The 24,759-nt window shown below is 55.8% G+C and overlaps 2 protein-coding genes across 2 annotated transcripts in view; one reads left to right on the forward strand and one right to left on the reverse strand.

Moving 5' to 3' along the window:
• The first annotated feature begins 9,554 nt into the window (after nucleotides 1-9,554).
• CCL25 (C-C motif chemokine ligand 25) lies at nucleotides 9,555-11,989 on the forward strand. The gene is made up of 3 exons (XM_004443513.3): nucleotides 9,555-9,678; nucleotides 11,592-11,709; nucleotides 11,804-11,989. The coding sequence occupies exons 1-3, from the start codon at nucleotides 9,606-9,608 to the stop codon at nucleotides 11,946-11,948; spliced, it is 336 nt and encodes a 111-aa protein (XP_004443570.2). The 5' UTR covers nucleotides 9,555-9,605; the 3' UTR covers nucleotides 11,949-11,989.
• Nucleotides 11,990-14,391: 2,402 nt separating this feature from the next.
• FBN3 (fibrillin 3) overlaps nucleotides 14,392-24,759 on the reverse strand; it is a 111,597-nt gene continuing 101,229 nt past the window's right edge. Inside the window, exons 60-67 of the mRNA XM_087425290.1 lie at nucleotides 24,403-24,528; nucleotides 23,740-23,859; nucleotides 23,431-23,547; nucleotides 20,594-20,722; nucleotides 20,383-20,502; nucleotides 18,700-18,934; nucleotides 17,947-18,097; nucleotides 14,392-15,393 (exon numbers count right to left, since the gene is read on the reverse strand). Of these exons, the coding sequence (XP_087281416.1) occupies nucleotides 15,055-15,393; nucleotides 17,947-18,097; nucleotides 18,700-18,934; nucleotides 20,383-20,502; nucleotides 20,594-20,722; nucleotides 23,431-23,547; nucleotides 23,740-23,859; nucleotides 24,403-24,528 (1,337 nt within the window). The 3' untranslated portion in view covers nucleotides 14,392-15,054. The remainder of the gene's footprint in view (nucleotides 15,394-17,946; nucleotides 18,098-18,699; nucleotides 18,935-20,382; nucleotides 20,503-20,593; nucleotides 20,723-23,430; nucleotides 23,548-23,739; nucleotides 23,860-24,402; nucleotides 24,529-24,759) is intronic.

Here is a 24,759-nt window from a genome sequence, read left to right on the forward strand (position 1 = left end):
GTGAGGAAATCAGCCCTGAGCTAACATCCATGCCAATCCTCCTCTTTTTCCTGAGGAAGACTGGCGCTGGGCTAACATCCGTGCCCATCTTCCTCTATTTTTATATGGGATGCCGCCACAGCGTGGTCTGGCAAGTGGTGCATTGGTGCGTGCCAGGGATCTGAACCCGGGCTGCCAGCAGCAGAGCATGTGCACTTAACCACTATGCCACGGGGCTGGCCCAAACATTGGCAGAACTAAAGGGAGGAATAGACAGTTCTACAATAACAGTTGGAAACTTTAATACTCCACTTTCAATAATGGCTGTAACTAGACCTAATAGATATATACAGAATGCTCCACCCAATAACAGCAGAATACACATTCTTCTCAAATGCATGTAATACATTCTCCAGTATAGACCATATATTAGGTCACAAAACAAGTCTCAATTTGACCACAATGGAATGAAGCTAGAAACCAATGACAGAAGGAAAACTGGAAAATTCTCAGGTATGTGGAATCTAAACAACACACTGTGTTTTTTTTTCTTTTGAGGAAGATTAGCACTGAGCTAACATCTGTAGCCAGTCCTCCTCTTTTTGCTGAGGACGATTAGCCCTGGGCTAACATCCATGCCCATCTTCCTCTATTTCATATGTGGGACGCTTGCCACAGCATGGCTTGATGAGTGGTGCATAGGTCCATGCCTGGGATCTGAACCCACGAACCCTAGGCCACTGAAGCAGAGTGCGTGAACTTAACCACTACACCACCGGGCTGGCCCCTAAACAACACACTCTTAAACACCAATGGGTCAAAGAAGAAATCACAAGGGAAATTAAACTTTGAGATGAATGAAAATGAAAACACAACATACCAAAACCTATGGGATGCAGCAGAAGCAGTGCTCAGAGAGAAATTTATAGCTCTTTAAGTGCCTACATTAAAAAAGAAGAAAGATCTTAAATCTATAACCTAACTTTATACCTTAAGGAACTAGAAAATGAAGAGGAAGCTAAACCCAAAGCCAGCAGAAGGAAGGAAATAATAAAGATTATAATGGACGTAACTGGAATAGAGCATAGAAAAAAACAATTGAAAGACACAAAACCAACAGTTGGTTCTTTGAAAAGATAACAAAATTGACAAACCTTTACCTAGGCAAAACAAAAAAAGAGACAAAACAACTAAATTCAGAAATGAAAGTGGGGACCTAACTACTGACTTTACAGGAACGTAAGGGATTCTTCATTATATACGAAGAATTGTGTGCCAACAAATTAGACAATCTAGGTGAAATGAACAAATTCAAACAAACTACCAAAACCAATTCAAGAAGACATAGAAAATTTGACCAGTTCCATGTGCTACTTTAGGGATCCTACTTTTCCCCTTAAGCCAGTGGTTTTCAAACTCTTTTCAGAGACCCAAGGGTTCCCACAAGTCTGGGGTGCAGGGGGATGGGGTGGGGGGGTGCTCTGAGGCCCCCAGCCAGTGGTTGAACCACACAGCTCTATTTTAATTTGTTTTCTCTTGGGGGGGGTGATGGATTCTGCATAGAATTTCTTAAAGAGTTGCACCACCCCCCCTAGATTTGACCCCACTAAACCTGTGAAGAAGACTCTGGTGATGTGGAGGCAACAGGACATCAGGGCTGAGTGAGGGGCAGTGGCAGGCCGGGCTTGCTCTAAATGGGGGTGTGTCCAGCTGTGGCAGCCAAAGGGAGCTGCAGGTTGTGGCAGAGTCCTGCCTGGCTGGTCAGGCAGGCCCTGTGGCCCTGCAGGAGGAAGAAGGCTGGTCCCTCTCCCAGCACTGGTGGTCCTGGGCTCCCATTTGTTTGGCTATTTAGGGTCCCCTGCAATTCCATATGAATTTTAAGATCTGCTTGTCCATTTCTGCAAAAAAAATGTCATTGGTATTCTGATAGGGATTGCATTGAATCTGTAGATCAATTTGGAGAGTATTGCCATCTTAACAATATTAAGTCTTCCAATCCATGAACATGGGATGTCTTTTGTTTATCTAAGTTTTCTTTAATTTCTTTCCACAATGTCATGTAGTTTTCAATCTGTAAGTCTTGCACTTCCTCTGTTACGTATATGCCTAAGTATTTTATTCTTTTCGATGCTATTGGAAATGGAATTGTTTTTTAAATTTCCTTTTCAGATTGCTCATTGCTATCGTATAGAAACGCAACTGATTTTTGCATGTTGATCTTGTATCCTGCAACTTTGCTGACTTTATTAGCTCTAATAGTTTTGTGTGTGGGTTCTTTAGGATTTATTTCATATATATGAAAATGTCATTTGCAAATAGAGATAGTTTTACTCTTCCTTTCCAATCTCTCTGCCCTTTATTTCTATTTCTTGCCTAACTCCTCCAACCAGAACTTTCAGTACAACGTTGAATGGAACTGGCAAAAGTAGACATCTTTTTCTTGTACCTAATCTTAAGGAGAAAGCTTTCAGTCTTTCATCTCTGAGTATAACGTTAGCTGTAGGTTTTGCATAAATGCCCTTTATCAGGTTGAGGAGTTGCGTCTATTCCTGGTTTGTTGAGTGTTTTTAACATGAAAGGGTGTTCGATTTTGTCGAATGCTCTTGCTACATCAATTGAGATGATCCTCTAGGTTTTCCTTCATTTTATTAACGTGGTGTCTTAAGTTGATTGATTTTCCTATGTTGAACCACCTTGGCATTCCTGGGATAAATCTATGTGGTCATGGTCTATAATCCTTTTTTTTTTTTTAATTTATTTATCCCCCCCCCCCGCAAAGCCCCAGTAGATAGCTGCATGTCATAGCTGCACATCCTTCTAGTTGCTGTATGTGGGATGTGGCCTCAGCATGGCCGGAGAAGCGGTGCATCGGTGCACGCCTGGGATCCGAACCCGGGCTGCCAGCAGTGGAGCGCGAGCACTTCACCGCTAAGCCACGGGGCCGGTCCTATAATCCTTTTACTATGCTCCTGGATTTGGCTTGCCAGGATTTTGTTGAGGATTATTGCATCTATCTTCATAAGGATTATTGGTCTGTAGTTTTCTTGTGATGTCTTTATCTGGCTTTAGTATCAGGGTAATGCTGACCTCATAGAATGAATAAGCTAGGACGTGTTCCCTCCTCTTCTGTTTTTGGGGAAGAGTTTGGGAAGGATTTGTGTTGGTTCTTCTTTAAAGGCTTGGTAGAATTCATCAGTGAAGCCATCTGGTCTGGGACTTTTCTTTGTCAGGAGGTTTTGGATTACCAATTCAATCCCCTTACTTGTCATTGGCCTTTTCAGATTTTCTATTTCTTTTTGAGTCAGTCTTGGTAGTTTGTTTCTAGCAATTTGCCAGTTCATCTAGTTTATCTAATTTGTTGGCATGCAATTGTTCGTCATATTCTCTTATAACCCTTTTTGTTTATTTCTGTAAGGTCAGTAGTTATGTTCCCACTTTCATTTCTGATTTTAGTTATTTGTTTTTTCCTCTCTTCTGGGTCCCTGTTTTGTGCCATCTCAGCATTCATCACATGCTATTGTAACCTCTCTGTTAGAAAAATAAAAATGAAAATCTCCATGACAGCAGGGACTAGTCTGTCTTGTCACTGTTGTAACTACTCAACCTGACACGTAGTAGACCTCGGTAAATATTTCCTGAGTTATTTCTTGCTGGTGTAGGGGATAAGGAAAAGGGGCTTCCCCACAGCCCCCAGGGGAAGATGGGCTGTTGACTGTTGAGTCTTCTTTTGTCTGAGTTGGTTCTCCTCTGGTGCTTCTTCCACGTGACGATGGCAGAGCGCAGACCCAGACCTGACCACAAGCCTCCCCTGGCTAAATCCCTCAGCGGCTCCCCAGTGCCCTCTCGATGAAGGTCGCCCTTCTTAGCTCAGCATGTGAGGCCCTGAATAGCCTGTCCCCTCCCACCTCATCTTCTGCTATCTGCCCCCCCATCTCCCACACCAGCTGTTCTGCATTTGGCAGGTCCCTCTGGTGTCCAGCTCTGTCTGGCCTCTGACTAACACCCGCTTGTCCTTCAGGTCTCCATCCATCAGTTGTTCCCTCTAGAAACCTGGTGGGGTGCCCTCTGCACCCCCACAGTCTGCGTGCAGATGTTCCTCTAGAACACTAACCATGCAGTCTTGCAGCCTCCTGTGAACATCCCCCACTAGCTGTGAGCCCCACACAGGGAACAGTGCATCTGTTATCTGCCCTCTGTCTCCAGCTGTCTGCACATCACTTGGCACCAGTTTTAAAATGTAGGTTTTATTATTATTCAGCTATGGCGAGGCTAACAGATCAGAAGACAACTGCCATTGAGAAGACACTTCGTTACTCACAGATCCCAAGAGGAGGGGGCACAGTGCACCAGGCAGGGCCACACGGGGAAGCACCAGGGTGGGTCAGGGGGCAGAGGGAGGGGGGAAATTGTGGTTTCCACTGGAAGGAATGAGCGAGGCAGCATATACTGTCTTAGGATGGGCTAGTCTGAATAATTCCAGCAGGCTCTGGGGCATAGGGGCTGGCCCTAGTTGTCTGGCACCTGGCCCTAGGGTGATCAGGGCAGGGGAGAGTGGCCCTGGGTGTGAGACCCCATAAAGGAGGCAGTGGGGGTGTGGGCTCTGGATTGACTGGTTTGCATGTGAATGGTGTGCTGGCAGGCAAGTCCTTCACTATCTCTAGGAATCTGCTAGCCCTGAGAGGGGCAGTCCCTCTGGGGTCAGCCAGGCCCCAGCTGTCAAAACATCAGAATAAAAAAGACATGCTTGAAGCATAGAGGATTTTTAGGGCAGTGAAATACTCGATGTGATACCATAATGATGGATCCATGTCATTATACATTTGTCCAAACACAGAATGTGCACCAGTAAGAGTGAACCCTAATGTCAGCTATGGGCTCTGGGTGATGATGACGTGTCAATGTAGGTTCATCAGTGGCAACAAATGTCCCACTCTGGTGGAGGAGGTTGATAATGGGGAAGGCTAGGCCTGTGTGGGGCCGGGGCTATGTGGGAAATCCCTATGCCTTCCCCTGAATTTTGCTGAGAAAATGCTCCCCCCCAAAAAAAAGTCTTAAAAATAAAAATATAGGGCCAGCCTGGTGGCTTAGTTGTTAGGTTTGCGCGCTCCACTTCAGCAGCCTGGGGTTCGCGGGTTTGGATCCTGGGTGCAGACCTACACACCGCTCATCGAGCCGTGCTGTGGCAGCGTCCCACATACAAAATAGGGGAAGATTGGCAAGGATATTAGCTCAGGGCCAACCTTCCTCAGCAAAAATAATAATAATAATGATAATAACAATAATAAAAGGGCCGGCTCCGTGGCTTAGCGGTTAAGTGCGCGCGCTCTGATGCTGGCGGCCCGGGTTCGGATCCCGGGCGCGCCCCGAGGCACCACTTCTCCGTCCAACGCGAGACCGAGTCCCACGTACAGCAACTAGAAGGATGTGAACCTATGACATACAACTATCTACCGGGGCTTTGGGGGGAAAAAAATGAATAAATAAAATCTTTAAAAAAAAAAAAAAACAATAATAAAAATATTAAAACGAAACAACATAAAATTATGAGTTGACAATTAGCTGTGGCTAGAACCACACTGTTCAGTAAGGTAGCCACCAGCCACATGTGGCTCTTGAGCACTTGAGATGTGCTACAAGTGCATTTTGAGTACAATAAACCATGTTTTGAAGACCTATGTGCAAAAAAGGGAGATACCTCATTAATAATTTTTATTTGATTACATGTTGAAATGGTAATATTTTGGAGAGATAGGGTTCAATAAAATACATTATTAAAGTTAAAAAATAACTCATTAATTAATTCATACAGCACTGGATCAGTACATGTGGAATGCAGGAGTCAGACCTGGGCTTGGAATCTGGCCCCTGTTTACTTGGTCGGCAACTTAACCTCTCTGGGCCTCAGTTGGTTTTTTTTCCCCTGTCAATGTGGATAAATATTTATATGGTTATTGTCACCTCAAGCCACTCTCTTTAAAGGAGCCCCACCATCCCCAGCATGCAGTAGGTATGCAATAGGTATACAGCAGATGCGTACAGTAGGCGCTCACTGTTTGCTGAATGAATGAGATAACAAATGGCCCCCAACAGGTGTTCAGTGAGGATCAGTGGCATCACTGTCATCTTTCAGGGCTGGGACACGTCTGCTTGCTCACTGCCGTCACCCTGGGGGCCCAGTGTGTGGCTGGTATGTAAGAGGGTCCAGAAAACCTGTGTGGAAGGGGTGAATGGTGCTCAGTACTGTAGCTTTGAAGAGAGACTCAGGACTCTATGGGACCCTCTCCGGAGCCCACCACCTTCCCTCCCATGCCATCCCTGCCCCAGCTGGCCCGGCCCCCACACGTCCAGTAAGAGCAGGAGAAGCCCAAGGACTGAGGCCAAGGTCACGACCAGTGCCAGTAGCCCAAGCTGTCGTTACTGCTGCCCCCTGGAACATAGAGGCAGCTGGTCAGCCTGGGGAGGGAAGCCCCTCAAAGCCGACCTTCTAGGAGGCACCAGGGCCAACCACATCAGGAACACAGTGAAAGGAGTCACACAGGGCCAGTCTGTAAACCAAGTCCCTGAATGTCAGGCCAGAGGCTTGCCAGGCATCCTGGAAAAATCCCTTTCCCCGCTTCCTCCAGTTGCCTGGCAACCACTGTGCATCTGGACCAGAGCAAGAGGCAGCTGGGCACAACAGGAGTCCAGGCCCGGCAGCTAGGGCACCTGGGGTCTGGTAGGCTCCCCATGAGATGCACAACAATGTTGGGGGGCAGCTGCTTCTCTCAGAGGCCACCTGAGTTGGGACCTGGAGGCAACAGAGGTTCAGGAGAGCTGTAGGCAGCACCGGGAGTGGGAGTGGGGGTGGGGGGGATCTGATATGCAAAAGCAGCTGCAGGAAGACCCCCACTTCAGCTGGTGGTGCTGCTTTCCTGATGACCCCTAGGCCTTTGCTCAATGGCCCTCCCCCATTAGGGGACTGTCCCCGTTTCCTTCACAGTATTTAAGAAATAAAAGTTGGATTTTCCTGGCCAAAAGAAAAGGGCAAATGACTTGGCCTCTCTGACCCTCAGTCTCTTCTTCTGTAAAGCGGGCCAATGTTGAGCATCTGGGAGGGTCCTCCAGCAGAGAAATGAGAGTGAGCAGGCCTCAGCCCCCAGAGGAGCTCACTCCCAAGGGAGCAGTTGGTATTTCCCCTCACAGAGCCCACTGCCTGCCTCATTCTGCCGTAGGGCCCCCGGTGTGCACCCACTAGAATTGCCTTCTCTGGGGGTGCTGCCCAGGGCTGAGCCACGCTCACGGAAGAAAGGCCCCTGCCTGCCCTTCCAACCCTGCAGGCCCTGGGGTGTGGTCAGTCCCTGAGTTTAGCTCAGCTGCAAGCTGGAGAGCACCCCCGAAGGCCCCTATCCTCAGAGCTGGTGACCAGGAGGCGTGAGGAGGCTTCTGTCACCCCAGCTGCGCCCATTTCACCCATTCGGAAGAGAGGGTCCCCTGCCGGTACAGTTTCCCCGTAACGCCTCCAGCAGCTGTAGGAGCAGAAGAGGCCTCCCCTCTCCCAGTTCAGCCCTGACCGTGCAGATCTGGCCCTCACACTCAGCGCCTCCGGGTTTTCATGCAGGGCCTGAGCATCCGTCCCTGAGCATCACGTCCGCCCTGGGTCCTGAGCCGGGTCCACGAGCGCGGAAATCCCTGTCTGCCCTGCGTCCTGTTCTCGGAGCCCCTCCTTCCCGTTAAATCTGCCGGTGGGGCGAACCGTGAGGGGCGGGGAGGCGGGCTCACTCGCGGGGGACCTCCGCCAAGTCTGGGCAACGCCACGTCTTGGCCGCTGCCCGCCGTTGGGGCAGGCGGGGACAGCGGGCCGGAGCGGGGAGGCTGGCCCCGACCCGCCACGCCGCGTCCCCACGCCCGCAGCCACGCGGAGCCGCGTCCCGGCCCAGCCTCACCCACCCCGGGGGCGCCCACCGCCGCGGCTGCAGGACCGCAGCGTCCTAGCGGCTAGGGGGCGGGGCTGGGCTCGTAAGCTCCGCCCCCAGCACAAGCCCCGCCCGCACCACATATCTTTCAAGCCACGCCCCCAGAACTAAGCCCCACCCACCAAGCCCCACCCCGGCACTGCCATTCATCAAGCTCCGCCCCCGCCGCCGAGTGCCGTTCATTAAGCCCCGCCCCCATTCTAAGCCCCACCCAGTCGGCCCCCGCCCCCCGGTGCTAAGCCCCACCCACCCAGCCTCCCGACCCAAATCTGCTTAGTGGGCTCCTAGTGGAGCAGGAGAGGTGAGAAGTGGGTACACGGGTCCATAGCTAAGGATGCGGGCAATAAAATGTTTAAAAAAAGCAATCAGCTGTGAGCTCTCTGCAGAGCCCCCTTCCTCCCTATGTCACCCCGCCTCCATCGCCCCGCACCCCTGTTCCTGGCCACGCTGACCCAGAGAAAGAAGAAACGCCTTCTAGCTGGCTTTTGCTGTGCTCCCTGCCGGTGGTTACCTGGGGCTCCAGGCTTTTCTTCCAAAACCAGAGCGTTTCTTTGTTGTCGTGGTTGTTAGCAGTGTCATTGAGGTTATTCTCAAGATAATATTCGGGAAAATTCACATACGTGCATTGCCCCCATTCAAAGTGTACCATCCCGCAGAATTGCGCGACCATCACCACTAATTTCGGAACAAAAAGACACCCTTTCGCAGTCACCTCCCATTCTCCCCTCCTCCCAGCCCATGGCAACTACTAATTTTACTTTCTGTTTCTATGGATTTGCCTGTTCTCAAAACCCCAGGCATTTCTGTGAAATGATGTCACCCCATTGTGTAGAAGGAGAGAAAAATGGGGTGAAGTCAGGTCCCCGGGGAAAAAGGTGGCTTGGGATGGGGGGCAGAGGTGAAGGTCTTCCCCCGGCTCCAGGGAGGCCGAGTCCTGTCCACGGGCGACCAGTGTCCACCCAGGTGTGAGGCAGGAGAGGGGACGGGAGAGGGAGGAGAAAAGGGAGAAAGCCGGGGTGCTGGCTGAGAGGCCTAGGATGGGATAGGAAGTGAGGGGGTCATGGCGCAGCCAGGCTTCAAGTGGCCTGGTCGAAGGCAGGGCTGGGTCTGTCCATCTGTGTCCCTCTGCCTCTCATCACCAAAGGAGCCAGCCCCTGTGTGTCCCACGTGCGAGTAGTTAGTTGAAAGAGTCAGTGTTGCCCTGCCTGGCTCTTTGAGTTGGGTCGTCTTGTGCCTGGTCAGGCACCCTGACCCTGGAGAGAGGAGCTCGAAAGAGAAACGGGGAGCAGAGAGGAGGGGCAGGGCAGGAGGGAGAAGTACAGAGGCAGAGGCGGGGAGGAGGTGGGAGAGGAGGCGGGCAGGTGGAGGCAAGGTGGGGCTCCCTCTATAAAGGGGGAAGCCTGCTGGCCTGGCGGACTGGAGTACTTGGGTACGCGCCAGCAGGCACCTGCTCTGGAGACCCTGTAGGCTCTGGTTAGTCCTCACGCTGACCACAGCCGAGAGCAGCGGCAGGTCCCTCTGGCGCGACTTGTCTCCCTCCTGTGCTGCCTGCCTGCCTTGCAGAGGGCCTTGGGGGTGCTTCCAGTGCCCGCTGCTCTCCATTTGGGGTCCTCATCACCACCCACCTCCCCCATTATCCCTGGAGGTGCCCAAGGAGAAGGACCACCCTGCGCTATGAACCCGTGGCTCCTGGCCTGCCTGGTGGCCTGCTGCGTGGGCGCCTGGGCCCCCGCCGTCCATGCTCAAGGTACTGTCTTGGACCAGACCTACCCTGTCTCTCTGGAGCCCCCCTCTCCCCATTCGTCCTTCTGCACCCCCCCATTTGCCCCTCCCCTCGTCCAGAAGCCTCTCCTGATCCCATCTCCACCATGGAATTCTCTGACGGACAGCTCCCGCCCCAGGCATGCAGAAACTCCTGGCCTCTGTGCAGCTCCTTGGGGGTGCAGGGTCCCCAGCCCCTCCTTCCAGAGCCTCTTGGTGCGTCCTCCACAGTCCATCACTCAAGGCCTCCCTGCCGGGTCTCCAGCTGGCCCAGGGACTGCGGGGAGCAGAGGGCGGCTCCCAGCGGAGGCATAGCCGCTTACCGCCAGGCTCGCACTGCAGTAAGCTGACCCAGCAGAGGCGGGGTTGGAGATCAGAGCCCCGGGACCCACAGGGATAGGGCCCCATCCTGGCTCCCCCTCATGGGGCTGCCTGTGCCGTCTGGTTGAGAGCTGCTACTCAGCCTTTCTGAGCCTCAGTTTCCTCATCTGCAAAGTGGGACTCCGAATTCCCACCGCGGAGATCGGACACGTGGATGCATGAGCTGACGCCTGCAAAACTCTTGGCCCCGTGCCTGGCAACAACAATGATACCCATTACTGTTATTAATGGGGAATCCCATCCCTCTTCTCCCTAGACTAGGCCCTTGAGGATTCTGGTGACTAAACGACAATTCTGGGCGCCCAGTGTCCTCCAGGAGCCCTGCCACTGTGTCCTACAGCCCCGTGGGCCCTGGGGGAGGCCGCGGAGCGCCGGCAGCTGGCCAAGCAGGGCCCAGCCCCACCCTCTGCCTCGCCTGCCCCTTGCTAGGTCTGAGAGGCCCTAACCCTGCCCCCAGTAGACCTTAGCCTTTGCCCAGGAGGGGGCTGGGCTTCCTTCCCATTGTCCCGCTATCAGAGGCGCATTCCCGGAGCCAGGCCCAGCCTTTGATCCTGGGGGCAGAGTGGCCCTCAGCCCTGGAAACTGTGTGCCAGGCACTGCAGCCCAGGGTCGTCTGACTCCACTTCCCCTTGTGCAGGGTGGGGGGGCCCTCGAGCCCTCCCCCACCCCCATCCCTCCCACTGTGCTCTGCCAGGACTCAGATGTGGCCCCTGGAGGGAGGGGTCAGCAGAGGGCCTGATCCCAGAGGACCTCAAAGGCCTCTGCACTGTCTCCTACAGGGACTCATCCTCTGCTCATTCCCCCTGCTCAGCCTCCCAGACCCTCTGGGGCACCAGCACCTCCTCGTCCAGGCAGCCACCCACCCCAGGTCTCTGCGCTTCCCCCTCCAGCGTAGATCAACTTGCCGGTCTCCCCACCCAGTGGAGAGATCCCCATGACAACTCTGGGGCCAAGTCCCCTCTGTTTGTCTAGACATCTGGCACCTAGTGGGAGCTCTTTAAATGCTTTTGTTCGACCAACGGGTAAATGAACAGAGACTTCCCGGTTTCTAGCCGGGGAACTCGGAGCGATCACTCTAATGGGGACAGAGAGGAAGAGGTGCTTGCGATAGCCCTCAGTGGGGAAGGGCTAGCCTGGAGCAGGAGCCAGGACATCAGGAGCAGGAGGAGGCACTAGGCTGGGTGGTCCCCGTGCTCAGGGCACTGCACCTGCTCCCCGTGGCCCCCTGTCCCAGAGCAGGAGTAGCAGTGGCCTTGGTCCCTCACCTATTTGGGGGTTCCAGGCCCTTCCCAGCTGGGGCCTTTGGGCCCATCTCCTGCCAGCTGTCCCCATATCAAGGGCCAAAGGTGAGCGAAGTAGCTTCCTTATCACCTGGGCTGTCCCTTGGCCTCGGCCGGGCCCGGGAGGGTCGTGCTGTGAGCACAGGTCCCCACGTCTGTGGCCATCCCTGCAGAGCGCACACACAGCTGTGCATGTGCACGTACAGACGTGAGCCTATGGGCGGCCGTGTGTTTGCAGGAGTCTTTGAGGACTGCTGCCTGGCCTACCACCGCCACGTTGGGCTGGCCCTGCTGCGGCACGCCCAGGGTTACCTGCGCCAGGAGGTGACCGGGAGCTGCAACCTGCCCGCCGTGATGTGAGTGGGACAGTGGGGGCCAGGGGGAGGGGCTCACACACAGCTTTGCTCCCCGCTGCACCCTAACCTGGGCACCCCACCCCCCACCCGCCAGATTCTTCTTCCGCCAGAGGCAAAGGATGGTGTGTGGGAACCCAAGGGCCAGGTGGGTGCAAAATGTGATGAAGATCCTGGATGCCCGGAACAAGGCCCTCTCAAAGTCCCACCATGGAACCCGGAGAAGCTTCCAAGGTGGGTGAGACCCCAGCTCTGCATCTTGGTGCTTACCTTCCCTGCTGTGGGCCCCTGAGCTTCTCAACTCTCAAAGGAGGGGGCTGCAGCCCAGCATAATGACAGCTGCCCCCACCCCAAAGAAAGCCAGTTGCTGGTGAGTGGGAGACTGAGTGAAGGAGCAACTCTTTTAGTCAAGACACTTGCAATTGCTAGAGATGGAAAACTCAAGCAAATGGGAAATTCATTGGCTCAAATAACCAGCCAATGGCTTCAGGTTCGGCTGGATCCAGGTGCTCAAAGGGTATTGGCAGAGCTCTTATCTATCTCTTGGACAGCCTCTCACTCTGGGGTGAGGAAGTTGAACTCTGGAACCTCTGGGCTACCATTGTTCACATTTAGAGATCCCGCCAAAAGCAGCAAGAGGAACGCCTCCTTCCCAACCACAGCTACTCTAGGTAAGGACTCTGATCATGTCAGATCATGATCACCACTGCTGAGGGATGAGGGCTTAGGATCAGCCCAGATTGGGTGAGAGGACTCACCTCCAGGACCAAGGAGGGCTGGCTCTGCAGTCAGCCCTGCAGATTCACACGGGAGGGTCCTAGCTGGCCGTTCACCACCCTGACCCAGCCCAGGGGGCTTTGGCAAGAGCTGAAAGGAAACCAAGAGCTGCAGGGCCCCCGACTCCACTCCAGCCCCCGTCACCTGCCGTCCTCTCCAATCCCGCCTGCAGGACCATGAGCAGCACGTCTCCAGGATCAGCCGGCAGAGATGGGCTGCATCCTTCTCTGCCACAACCATCGCCCTGCAGCCCCGGCTGCCCCAGCCCCTCGCTCATCAGGTCAAATCTGAATCCGGTCCGAGCCTGCGCTGGGTCCCTCCCCATCACCCCTGCAACCCCAGCTCCTCAGGCAGCCGGAAGGAGGGAGCTGGTCTTATTTCAGCCCCTTGCCTGCTCCGGGCACCAGAGTCAGCCCTGCGCAACGGGTCGTCTACAGAATCATCGGGATACGTGGCCTGCCTGCAGCCTCTTGCCACTTACCCCGGGCCACGCCTGCCTGCGTCCCTCTAGGTCCTTGCAAAGCTCCGTCCAAGGATGCCCCTCCCAGCTTTCCCATAACTTTTCAATAAACCTTCGGTGGGACATCATCCCTGTCTCTGTCACGTGTCACGTGGGGGTGTGAGTTGCTGCCCAGCCTGTGCTGAGTCCCCTGTGGCTGCCCCCCCACCCGGGATCTGTGCTCTCGGCCCTCACCGCAGACGGCTGTGTGCCCGGGGACCAGGCACCGGGTGTGCGGGCTGTGGGCCTGGGTGCGAGCCCAACTGGTGACCTTGAGCAAACCGCTCACTCTCCCGGCCCCTCTTTCCTTGTCTATAAAACGGGCCACGTGCTGGCTCTGCCGGGATCCCTGGGCTAGTGGACAGGGAAGCCTTCTGTGAGCTCTGATGGGGGCCCAGAGGCTCCTGAGAAGTCGGGGAATCAGAATCGGGCCGAGGACAGAGCCCCGGGGCCAGGCACTAGAGACCTCTCTCCAGGAGGCAGAGCTAGGCATCAGGGCCCAGGTCACTCACCCAGACTCCAGCCACCCACGAGTGGGCGCTGTCCTCAGGCAGCCTCCGTTTCCACCACAAGAGAGAACATTCTGGATGTAAACCAAATGCACCATGTCTAGAGGACACGAGGCGGCTTGGGGCAAGGGGGCCAGGGTGCAGACTCGGAGGACCTGGGGTCCTCTACTCTGGGGGGTGGACCCGGGCAGATTCCACAAACTCCCTAAGTCTCGGCTTCCCCCCCGTGAAATGGGGTGACAGCACTGCCTGCCTCATACGTGTTTGTGGGGACTGACTGCGCTGCGCTCCGTGACGCACACACACACGCTGAGGACGTGTTAACAAGGCGAGCGTCCCAGCCATCACATTCCGGAGATCCGGCCCAACCTGGGGCCAGGCAAGACGGCATGGCAGGCGACGGCAGGGACACTGGCACAGCTGCCCGACTCTGAACCCGGCTCTGCCACCTGCGACCTGGGGTCACCTTGGGCGAATTGCTTAACCTCTCTGAGCCTCGATTTTCCAATCTGTACAATGGGGATGAGAATAACAGTGTCTATTCCATGGGGCTGTGGGGACGACCGAATGTTTTAAATGCTTAAAACAGTGCCTGGTACGTAGCACGTGGCTGATACCCATGAGGGCTCCCAGTCTTACCACTCACAGTCCGGCTTTGTGCCAAACGCACGGGTCTGAAGCTGGCAGAACCTACCTGCACCCTGGGACCGAGTCCCCCACCCCCAGGTGGAGGGTGGTCTTCACCCACGTCTTCCCCACTCACTTTCTCCTCGGAGCCCTGGGCTGAAGCCCCTCCTTCTCAAGGTTTCCTCCCTCCCAGGGCCTCCAGCTCCCCACATGTGAGCCTGGCCCGGTCCAGCTGAGGGCAGCGTCTGTTTACTTCGAGAACATGCCAAGGGGGCAGACTTAACCCCAAATAACTTTACTGTTGTCTCTGCTTCCGATATAAAAGCATCCTCGCAACCCTCACCCGGCCCCCTGGGGGCATGAACATGGCTGTGTGTCACCAACTTCTGCTCTGAGGGACAAGCCCCATGCCCACCCCAGCTGCCCATTCCTGTCCTGCTGACCCCCAGGGGCGAGCCCTGGTGCAGTGCAGAAGTTGAAGCCTGAGATTGACCAGATACAGTGAGACAGGGGCCCTCGTTGACCCGGGTGGTTGGAGGCGGAGGGTGCACACAGCAGCTCCCAGCTGTCTCCAGAAAGACGGAGTGCTGGGGTCCCCGGGGCAGAGGTTGGGCTCGCTTGAGGTCGTAGCGTAGCATTTCACTCTTCCTGAGTTTCGGGGTTCCACCCGGTCGGCCATTGCCGCTGGAGATGAATCCCTCCCAGCTCCAGAATCTCCTGTCTCTGGAGAGGAGGACGGCAAGGGGGCTCTGCGGCCCATCGAGTCCAGGGCTCATCGCCGGAGTCTCCCCACAGTGTGTAGTGAGCAGAGTGACATCAGAGTTTCCCCAAAACCCCGTGGAAGGAGGCAGGGGTTGGGCGGTGCCCAGGCGGTGAGTCTGCAGGGGGGCTGCGGGAGGGGCCTGGGGCCAGGCTGGAGGGGTGGACTCCTCCTGGCTACAGCAGGTGCAGCCGCACCTTCAGCCGCAAGGCCCGGCCGCCTGGCCCCGGCCGCCCCTCTGGCTGGGTGCCCCAGGGCTCTGCCACGCTCACCACCTCCAGCTGGTAGGTTCCAGGCCCCGGCCTCCGGCGCCCCAGCTGCAGGGAGCTGAGGCCTCGCAGGTGGTGCATGCGGAAGAAACCGTGCTTGTTGCCGCGGGCAATGACGTAGCGCACCCGGCTCCCCAGACTCTCCAGCGCCGGCCGCAGCTCCAGGAGGTGCTCGGCCTGGCCCAGGCGTGAGAGGTTCAGGCCCAGGGTCAGCGGGGCCTCCGAGTCCAGGCTGGCCAGGTTCACCTGGGGAGAAAGACCAGGGGCATGGTCAGAGGCCGGGAGAATCAGAATGTGGTGGGGGCAGGGGGCCACGGAGCCAAGGGGAGACTTCAGCCAATCTCTAAAGAGGAGGACAACGTGGACCACTCTCTGCCCTTGACTTCTGTCTAGTCCTCCATCCACAAGGCCAATGGTCAGCTTGGGCTACAGACAGAGGCATGACGGCGGAGGCTGGTTCCAGGTGGAAGGAAAAGAGGGGCGAGTAGGCAGCCACTTTGTCACACGCTCACTCCAGACTCCTAGTCTCAGCTGAGGGGCCTTAGCTAGATTCCTGCCAGCCTGGGCAGAGGGAATCGAGGATTTGCTCTCAGAGACCCAGATGGGGAGTCTGTCAGATGGCATTGGGTCCCAGAGCCCTGAGGTCACTCAGAGGTGGCCTGGGGTGGCTGGAGTCATGACCCAGGGCCTTGCAGCAGAAGCCAGCCCCCGAAAGACACTGGAGCTGACACAGTGAGAGAAACACAAGATCCCGCTGGGCCAGACAGAGCCGCCCAATAGCTTTCCGGTTCCCAGAGGCCCACTGCACTTCCTGCATCTGGGCTCTTTGAGAGCCCCCTGTGTGTGGATGACAAACCCCTCTTTATCTGAGCTCCTCTGAGTGCAGTCCCGGTCCTGGCAGTGGGATAGAGCCCTGAATAAGCCAGCAAGCCTCAATGATGGGCTAACCCGGGCTGGGGGACTTATCCAATCCCACAGGAGGCTATGTGTTTTTTCCTCTCCTTTGTTTAGGGCAGCGCTGTGTTTGTTCCACCAAATTTACATGCCGATGGGGTGTTCTGCTGCTGCATTAAAGTGAAAGCTCTTCCTGTTTCCCAGCCCCTAAGTTCTGCAAATTTCAGCCCTTCCCTGGGAGAGTTGCTCAGACATGTGCTCTTACTGACACATGCTGGCAGTCTGTGGGTATTGCAGGCAAAGTCACAGCCCAGCCCTCCTCTGTCCAATCGGGCTGGTGGCTGTCCCAGGAGCCCTGACAACCACCCCACTCACTCTTAGTGAGTACCAAAGGCTGGCAATACAAACGCAGCAGACACAGGGCTCTATCCTTGCAAAGCTTACAAAAAATAACAGTAACTATGGGATCCTATATACAGCCACCGTTTTCCCACCAAGGGGGAAAAATACAACAGGAGGGGAAAAGCCAAACTAATACATTCACATTTAGTTGATTGAGTATTGAAAGCTCCTCACACACCACATTCCTATCCCCTTTCTGCCTTCATTTTCCCCCACAGCATTTATCATGGATCCTATTTATCATGTGTTATAAAATACAATGTGTTTTACTGATCTCATGCCTGTCTCTCTATTAGAATATCAGCCCCACCAGGGCAGGGACTTTTGGGTTTTTTGGTTCATTGTTGCTCCATGACACAGTGCACAGCAAGTGTCCAGCAAAATCTGTGGCATGAAGGAGTTTGGTCCCAGATGTGGGTAATGGCTTCCATGCTCAGAGATTTTTTTTTTTTTTGATATAATGTAAAGTGGTGGGCTCAGAAGGTGCTGACTGCAGAGGGGCCCAGGATGCCTGGCCATGAAGACCAAGGCTGCTTGTAAAGAGAAGGCCATGTGGCGTAGTCCCTGCTCTGCCACTTTCAAGTCCTGTAACTTGGGCACACGATCTGACCTCTCTGAGCCTCAGTTTCCCCATCTGTAAAATGGGGATGATCGTGGCATCTACACCTCCCAGAGCTGTGGTAAACATTGAGAGGCTGTGAGTGAATGCAGAGTCCTTGGAGCAGTGCCTGCATCCAGTAGGTGCTTAATAAATGTTTCCCTTTCAGAGCTCTTGGGGGATGGTGGCAAGACCGACCAGCAGTGGCCTTGGGGACTGTTGGGCTGAGGGGCCAGCAGGCCGAAGCTGTGACACAGTGCTCTCCCCGCACAACCTGGTGGGGTCACGGTCACCCGGGTCAGGCTGGTGTGGCCCCAGGGGGCAGAAGGGACGCAGCTGCAGGCCTGCTCTGCTGACCCTTAGAGAGTGGGGAGGACCCCCGTGACTTCTAGAGACAAGGTGGGTTCTGGAGGTCCAGGTATATTGCAGGTGCAGGAAAGGGGTGCAGAGTGGAGGGTCTGAGGAGGGGGGATGGACAATGGGGCTAAGCTGGCTGCTCTGGGCCCCAACGGTGCTAAGTCCAGAGGGGCTCCAAAGGAGGGCTTCAGCAGCCAGGAGGCGAGGGGTGACAAGTATCGGGGTGCAGGCAGTGTTGGGGGGCCAAAAGCATTTCTCCTGCATCCAAGTGCCAAGGAAGGGGTCCATGGAAGCATCACAGCCCAGCCAGGGTCCGTGTGGGAGGTGCCTGACTCGTCGCCCAGAGGGAGGTGGGGTGCTCGGGGGCCTGTGTCCCCCAGAGAGCCCCCAGGCGGAAGCCGGGGCTGACGAAGTACAGGAAGACCTGGGAAGGCAGCACAACACGGGGGACAAGACGGCACACGGAGTCTGGTGCTCCCACCCTCGCCCGTCCCCTGGCAGCCCCCGCCACTGACAGTGCTGCTGCGCCTGGTGCATCCCCCTGGCACCTGGTGGTCCCCGCGCGCGCTGCGCCGTGGCCGGTCACGAGGGAGGAGGCCGTTGATCTTGCATTCGTAGCAGGCTTCGGGCGGGAGCAGGTCCTCCTCCTCTGGGGTGTTCTGGGGTTCAGGGCTGAAGCCCAGGCCGGAGACACAGTGCCTGGGCCAGGACAGGGAACGGCAGGACTTCAGGGACAGGCTGGTGGGACCTCTCCGCCACCCCCCTCCACCCCCCACACTCCATTCGGAGCCTGTGGTAGCAAGCACTGGCGTGCCAACGGGCTGGCGTGGCTTGGCATGCACCTACGCAGGGGTGTGTGCCTGTGCGTGTGCACCCCTTGGCTCACCTGGGCATAGGTGTGAACCTGCGTGCACGCAGGGGTGCATGAATGCACCTGAGCGTACCCAGGGGCATGTGCCTGTGCGAGCCTGCACCCCAGGATGCTGAGGTATGCTTGCACACATATGCACGTTGGGATATACGAATGTACCAGGGTGCCCGGGCATGTTGGCATAAATGTGAGCCATGCACACACTCGAGTGTGTTACAGGGACGTGTGCATCTACCACTGTGGACGTGCAAGCATACGGGAGCACCACGAGGACAATTACACCATTGTGGGATATGAGCTTGTGTGTGTGCACGTACAAGTGCTGCTGGGCCTCTGTGCATGTGTGTCCATGCACGCATGCACGGGCTCATGTGTGTGTGTGCTCTTCCGGGGTTGAGGGGTCCGTGCCCACCTCGCTCAAGCCCCTCACCCTTGCCCAGCCCGGAAGTAGCCCCGGGGGCAGCCGCACAGGAAGCCCCCGGGGGTGTTGGCGCAGCTGTAGCTGCAGGGGCCGCCCCGCGCCGCACACTCATCCACGTCCTGGCAGCCCCCCAGGGCCTGGTCGAAGTCGAAGCCAGAGGGGCAGACGCAGCGGAAGCCGCCCAGCATGTTGTGACAGGAGGCGCTGCCGCAGGCCGCGGGCGACAGGACGCACTCATTGTCATCTGCAGGTGGGGACGGGGAGAGAGAGGACACAGGGGACGGGGGGCGGCCTTCGTACCCCCAGAGCCCTCTGCCCGCAACGCTCCCCATCCCCACTCGCCAACTCCAACACCTCCTCAGAGCCCAAGGCCGACGTCAAAACCCCCATCCAGCTCGCGTGAGCCCCCAGACCAGGTCTGCACCTCCTTTACACTCCTTCACGCCCCCCCACCCCTGTAATTCTCCTTCAAAGCATTTCTCAAAACTTCCCAGAAATCCTAGACTGCGGGCTGATCTGGAACAAGCTTTTCACTCTCGGCACTAGTGACATTTGAGACCCGATTACCCTCCGTGCTGGGGGCTGGCCCGCGCACTGGAGGACATTTCGCAGCATCCCTGGCCTCCACCCACTCGAGGCCAGTAGCAGGCACCGCCCAGCTGTGATGAGCAAAAATGTCTCCAAGACACTTCAAAATGTGCCCCAGGGGGCGAAATGAGAGCCACTGGCCTAATTAGTCCCTGTCCCCACCGCCAGACAGCACAACTTGGAGGAGAGGGACAGAGTCTGTTTCTCGGCTCGCTTGTGTATCCACGGGGCCTGGTGCAAGGCAGGACCTGGAAAAGTCATTGCTAAAGGAATGAATAAGTAAGTCTAAAGAGGAGACAGGCTGAGAACGAGGAATTGGCAGCAGAAGGGATGGTCTGCGGGGTCCCCAGGGGACAAACACCACTGGGCGAGAGAAAGACGAATTTAGCTGAGGACCCACCCTGAGGGGCAGAAGGAGGAGCCGGAAAGAAGGCAGTGCTGGCGAGCAGGGACAGCCACGTCATGGAAGCCGCGAGAGGAGAGTGTGTCCAGGAGGAGTAGGTAGCAGGGCCCGGAGCAGAGCAGGTCGAAGATAAAGACTGAGGAGAGGTGACAGATAGGTCACAGGAGAGCAGGTCCCGACAAGGGTAGAGAGGGAAAGCCAGACTATCGAGGAGGAACGAAGAGAGGCAGTGAGGATAAGGCTGTTATTAGCAGGCCCTGGAGCAGCATAGAGAAGTGTGCAATGGGGAAGGTTGGGGGGCAGAAGGCTAGCCCCCCAAACCGAGGGCTTCTGCAACAGCTATGTCAAGGATGTAGCATGCACGCCCCCATTCCCCATGGCCGCATCCATGGCAGACATCACTAATCAATCACAGCACTCTTTCCCAGTGATCACAGGCACCGGCTCAGAATCTTTCTCAGCGGAGCCCTCCAGGCCACCACACCCTAAGAAATGGACTTGAACCTTGCCTTGCTGGCTCTGCAGCCCCCTGGCTCCCCAGCCTCCCCAGCAGTGGGGAACTCACTACCTTTCAGGCCGGCCCATCTGATCTCTAGGTAGTTGTGCTTTATCACAATATCCTCGGGGTGGTGGTTCCTAGTCGCCCGCTCCGGACAGATTCTGGCGGGAGGCCCGGCTCCCTCCCGGCCCCCTCCACTCACCCACACACTGGCTCCACTGGGAGTGTGGGGTGAAGCCCTGGGGGCAGCCACAGCGGTAGCCTCCCAGCTCATTCTGACAGCCATGCTGGCAGCGATGCGGCCCGTTGCACTCATCTACGTCTTCAAGACACAGAGAGAGGGAGAGAGGGCTTGCCTGGTGGCCCTCAGGACCCCCTCCCAGACCTAGACCCCACTCAGAGCCTGGCTCTACCTTTGCAGCCACGGCCTGAGCTGTCCAGGGTGAAGCCTTGAAAGCATTCACAGCTGAAGCTGCCTGGAGTGTTGTGGCAGTGTCCCCAGGGGCCACACGGGCCAGGCTGGGCCAAGCACTCGTCATTGTCTGCAGAGGACAGAGAATGGGCAGGGCCGCCTGGTGGTTAAGGCCCCACCGTGTGGCTTCAGGCAAGTCACTTACCCTCACTGGGCCTCAGATTCCCCCTCTGTGAAATGAGATCTGTAACAGTTCCCACTTCATGAAACTGCCACGAGTATTTAAGACCACCGACACATAGGACTTCGTCGGAATTTCATCTGTACCACCTCAAAGCTGTGTGACCTGGGGCAAGTGACTTACCCTCTCTGTGCCTCAGTTTCCTCAGCTGTAGCATGGAGATGATAATACCTGCCTGATTGCGTCTTTGTGAGAATTAAATTAATTTAATCATGTAAAGGGCTTAGGACAGCGCTCAGCACGGGAGTAAAAGATTAACAAACCCCTTCTCCCTTTCCATAGGAAAATGACCTGGGGTCACTGTTGTGCTCTATCCTCATGGAAAAGTGACAATTGTTGGGTGTCAGCCAGTGTTATCGACTGAATGTGTGTGTCCCCCAAACTTGTGTGTTGAAGCCCTAACCCCTGATGTGATGGTATTTGGAGGTGGGGCATTCGGGAGGTGATGAGGGTTAGATGAGGTCATGAGGCTGGGGCCCCCACTATGGAATCAGTGTCCTTATAAGAAGAGACATTGGAGAGTTCTCTTTCTCTCTCTGCCATGTGAGGACATAGCAAGAAGGTTCCTGTCTACAATCCAGGAAGAGAGCCCTCACCAGGAACCAACCCTGACGGCACCTGGATCTCAGACTTCCAGCCTCCGGAACGGTGAGAAATAAACGTGTGTTGGTTAAGCCCCCAGTCTGTGGCATTTTGTACGGCAGCCAGAGCTAAGGCAGGCTGGTTACCAGACAACGTTGCTCTGGCGGCAATGGCCCGTGGCTCGTCAATTGCATTTGAACTGGGGTTTTGGGGAACGAACAATATATTTCGGGGCAGGGAACCCTAGTTTTGGCTTCCCTGAGTATGGAGATTCTCGACATGACGCACATCCCTTTGGGGACCTGGAATCTCCCTGGGGTACAAGAGGCATTGGGGACAGAGTGGCTCCTGTAGTTGCCCATGGTCTCATCCCTCACACGTAAGCTGTCCCTTGAGGGGCCACAGAGACTAGCCCCGGATTCTCACCAGGATCCCACCCAAGAGAAACATCCGGCACCACCTGTGGTTTCTTCCCCTTTGTATCCAGCAAATCAAACCAAAGGGTCTAGGTGGCCCATTTGTGGTCAGGTGAGTCTGACCTTCTAGTTCAGTCATCAGCAAACCAGGGCCTCGTGGGACAGATCCGGCCCACTGCCTGTTTTTATAAATCAAGTTTTATTGGCACGTGGCCACGCCCATTCATTTACGTATTGTCTATGCCTGCTTTTGAGCTACAATGGCAGAGTGGAGCAGTTACCGCATCGATCATACGGACCACAAAGCCGAAAATACCTACTAACGGGCCCTTTATAGAAGAAGTTTGCCAACCCCTGACCTAGTTAGCTTAAGACCACCCACCAGGAGTACAGGTATAGAAGTGGTACTCATGAACCATCTGGAGCCCTCAATCCGTGGTAACTACACGTGTGCACGGGCACGTGGGTCTGTGTGTGCACACGCGCACAGCTGCGTGCATACAAATGCCTTGTTAAGGGTGCTCATCTTAGGAAACAGGGAAAATAATTTTACTGTGCAGAAAAAGAGAAATGCCTATCATTCCAAGGCTCAGAATGCTCCCCCCACCCCATGTGCACATGGCTCACTCCTTCACCTCCTTCAAATCTTTGGTCAAATGTCTCCTTTCAAGGAGGCTTCTCCAGATCCCAGTTTTAAAACTGCAGCCTTCCTGATCTCCTAACTCTGCTTTCTTTTTTCTTTCTTTCGTTCTGCACATCACCTTTTAACATGTTATGGTGGTAACTTATTGTTATGTTTGTTTCTAGTCTGATTCCTCAGCAGGGACAGTCCATGCCGGCAACAGGCTTGACCCTTGTATTCACTGCTGTGCCCTCAGGATCTAGAACAGAGCTAGGTAGACCCATTCTGTAAAGGGCCAGAGAGGAAATATCTGCAACTTTGTTGCAACTACTTGGCTCTGCTGTTATAGTGCAAAAGCAGCCATAGATAATACATAAATGAATGGGCGTGGTTGTGTGTCAATAAAACTTTATTAACAAAAGCAAGTAGGGGGCCGGGCTTGACCTGGAGGCTGGAGTCTGCCAACCTCTGGTCGAGAGCACTGCCTCGTATACAGTAGGTGCTCAGTAAGTGTTGGCTGAGTGGATTAGTGGGAGGCTGCATGGAGCCACTCTTGGCTGGGCTCGGCCCTCAAGGGAGGTCTGGTTCTCCCGGGTCACAAGACACTAAGAAGTGATGGAAGTGACAGATGCCCTGGAAACTTTCGCTTCTGAGCCAACTTCCCCTTTGGACTGTGTGGGCACCTGGGCTTTCGGGAGCGCCCCGGGGAGGCCCTATGAGAGAGACTCAGCAGGCACTGGTTAGGGGCGAGGGTAGGTGTCCTGGGCCAATATCAGAGGGACTCCTGAAGGTGGGCCTCCCAGGTCCCTAGGGCGAGGAAGAGACCGAAGTTCTAGATGCCACCAGGACGTGAGTACCGACAGAGTATGGACTTTGCTCCAATCACCCCTGTGTCCCCGATGTCTGCCACACACTGTGTGCTTGGATTTATTTGGTGAACAAACCAGTGAAAGCCAGGGTCGTGTGAGGGGACTCACCAAAGCAGGCCTGGTGGCGCTGGGAGAAGCCAGGGGGACAGCGGCACGTGAAGGAGCCAACGGTGTTGGCGCAGAAGAACTGGCAGTTGTGCTGCCTGGAGGAGCACTCGTCCAGGTCTGCGGCACAGACAGCACCGGGGGGGCTCAGGCAGGGCCCACAGGGCCGGGGCTTCCCGGGGAAGAGACCCTGGAGGTGGCGCCTGACACCACGCAGCAGGGAGGGGATGAGACAGCAGGGGCTGTGCCTGGGGCATCCCTGGGGGCAGGGCTGGAGCCCCAAGGGGCATGGTGGGGGATGGGGGACGTCACCTTTGCAGGTCCTGCCGTCCTCCAGCAGGTAGCCGCGAGGGCAGGCGCACAGGAAGCTGCCCTCCGTGTTTTTGCAGAGGAAGGTACATGGCTTGGGGCTCTGGCTGCACTCGTCCACATCTAGATGGTCTCACAGCATGCAAAGGGGTCAGACACACATTCCCGGGGGCTCAGGGGCTGGGGTCTCCACCCAGGCCTTGCTGAGGCCTCCTTCCCAAACCCTAGCCATCCAGAATCTGTGGGCTTAAGCAAGGAATTGCATTTTTTCTGTAAAAAGCCAGGGAGTAAACCTCTTTGGCTTTGCAGGCCACACAGTCTCAGTCAACTACTCAACTTTGCCTTTGTAGCAGGACAGCAGCCACAGAGGGTTAAGGAAACAAACAGATGTGGCTGTGTGTCAATAAAACTTTATTAACAAAAACAAGTGGAGGGCCAGACTCAGCCTGAGGGCCAGAGTTTGCTGACTCTTGACTTAGATGAATACCTGCTACACGAAAATCTTAGGACGCACAAAGTAACATCAGGAAAGTGGGCCAAATGGGATCAAGGCACGGGGAAAGACCAAGGATGTTTTGCTCCTGGTCTCGCTTTTCTCACGGAAATGCTGGAACAGTGCTGTGTGGAAGGGCTAGGCTGGGTCAGGGATGGAGTCAGGGGGCTCACCCAGGCAGGCTGTGGCAGTGACATCTGGGGCGTACCCAGACTGGCAGTGGCAGCTGAAAGAGCCCAGGCTGTTGATGCACTCGCCGTGGGGGCACAGGTGAGTGAAGATGTGGCACTCGTCCACGTCTGGGGACAAGCGGGGCTCGGCTGGGGCTAGTCGCCTCGGGTCACTGGGACATGCCTCTGCCCTTTTGCCCACCAGCCCTCTCCCTGGAGGCAAGGCCAGCCTCTACTTCCCCTCTGTGCACCCCGGAGCTGGGGGCCCGGCCCCCAGGGACCCCACACTCAGGTTGCGGGTCGTACCTCCACCAGCAGGACACGCTAATGAAGCTACAGCCACAAGACACTGAGAACACC

This window comes from Ceratotherium simum, chromosome 39 (assembly GCF_057802395.1).
Source record: "Ceratotherium simum simum isolate JZ-2026a chromosome 39, ASM5780239v1, whole genome shotgun sequence".
In the NCBI taxonomy this organism is placed as follows: Eukaryota; Metazoa; Chordata; class Mammalia; order Perissodactyla; family Rhinocerotidae; genus Ceratotherium; species Ceratotherium simum.

Excerpts from the sequence above, each read along its gene's own strand:
- CCL25 (XM_004443513.3), top strand. The coding sequence starts at position 9,606 with ATGAACCCGTGGCTCCTGGCCTGCCTGGTGGCCTGCTGCGTGGGCGCC. Across the intron at positions 9,679-11,591 it reads CCCCGCCGTCCATGCTCAAG|GAGTCTTTGAGGACTGCTGC; the intron begins GTACTGTCTTGG and ends GTGTGTTTGCAG. Across the intron at positions 11,710-11,803 it reads TGCAACCTGCCCGCCGTGAT|ATTCTTCTTCCGCCAGAGGC; the intron begins GTGAGTGGGACA and ends CCCACCCGCCAG.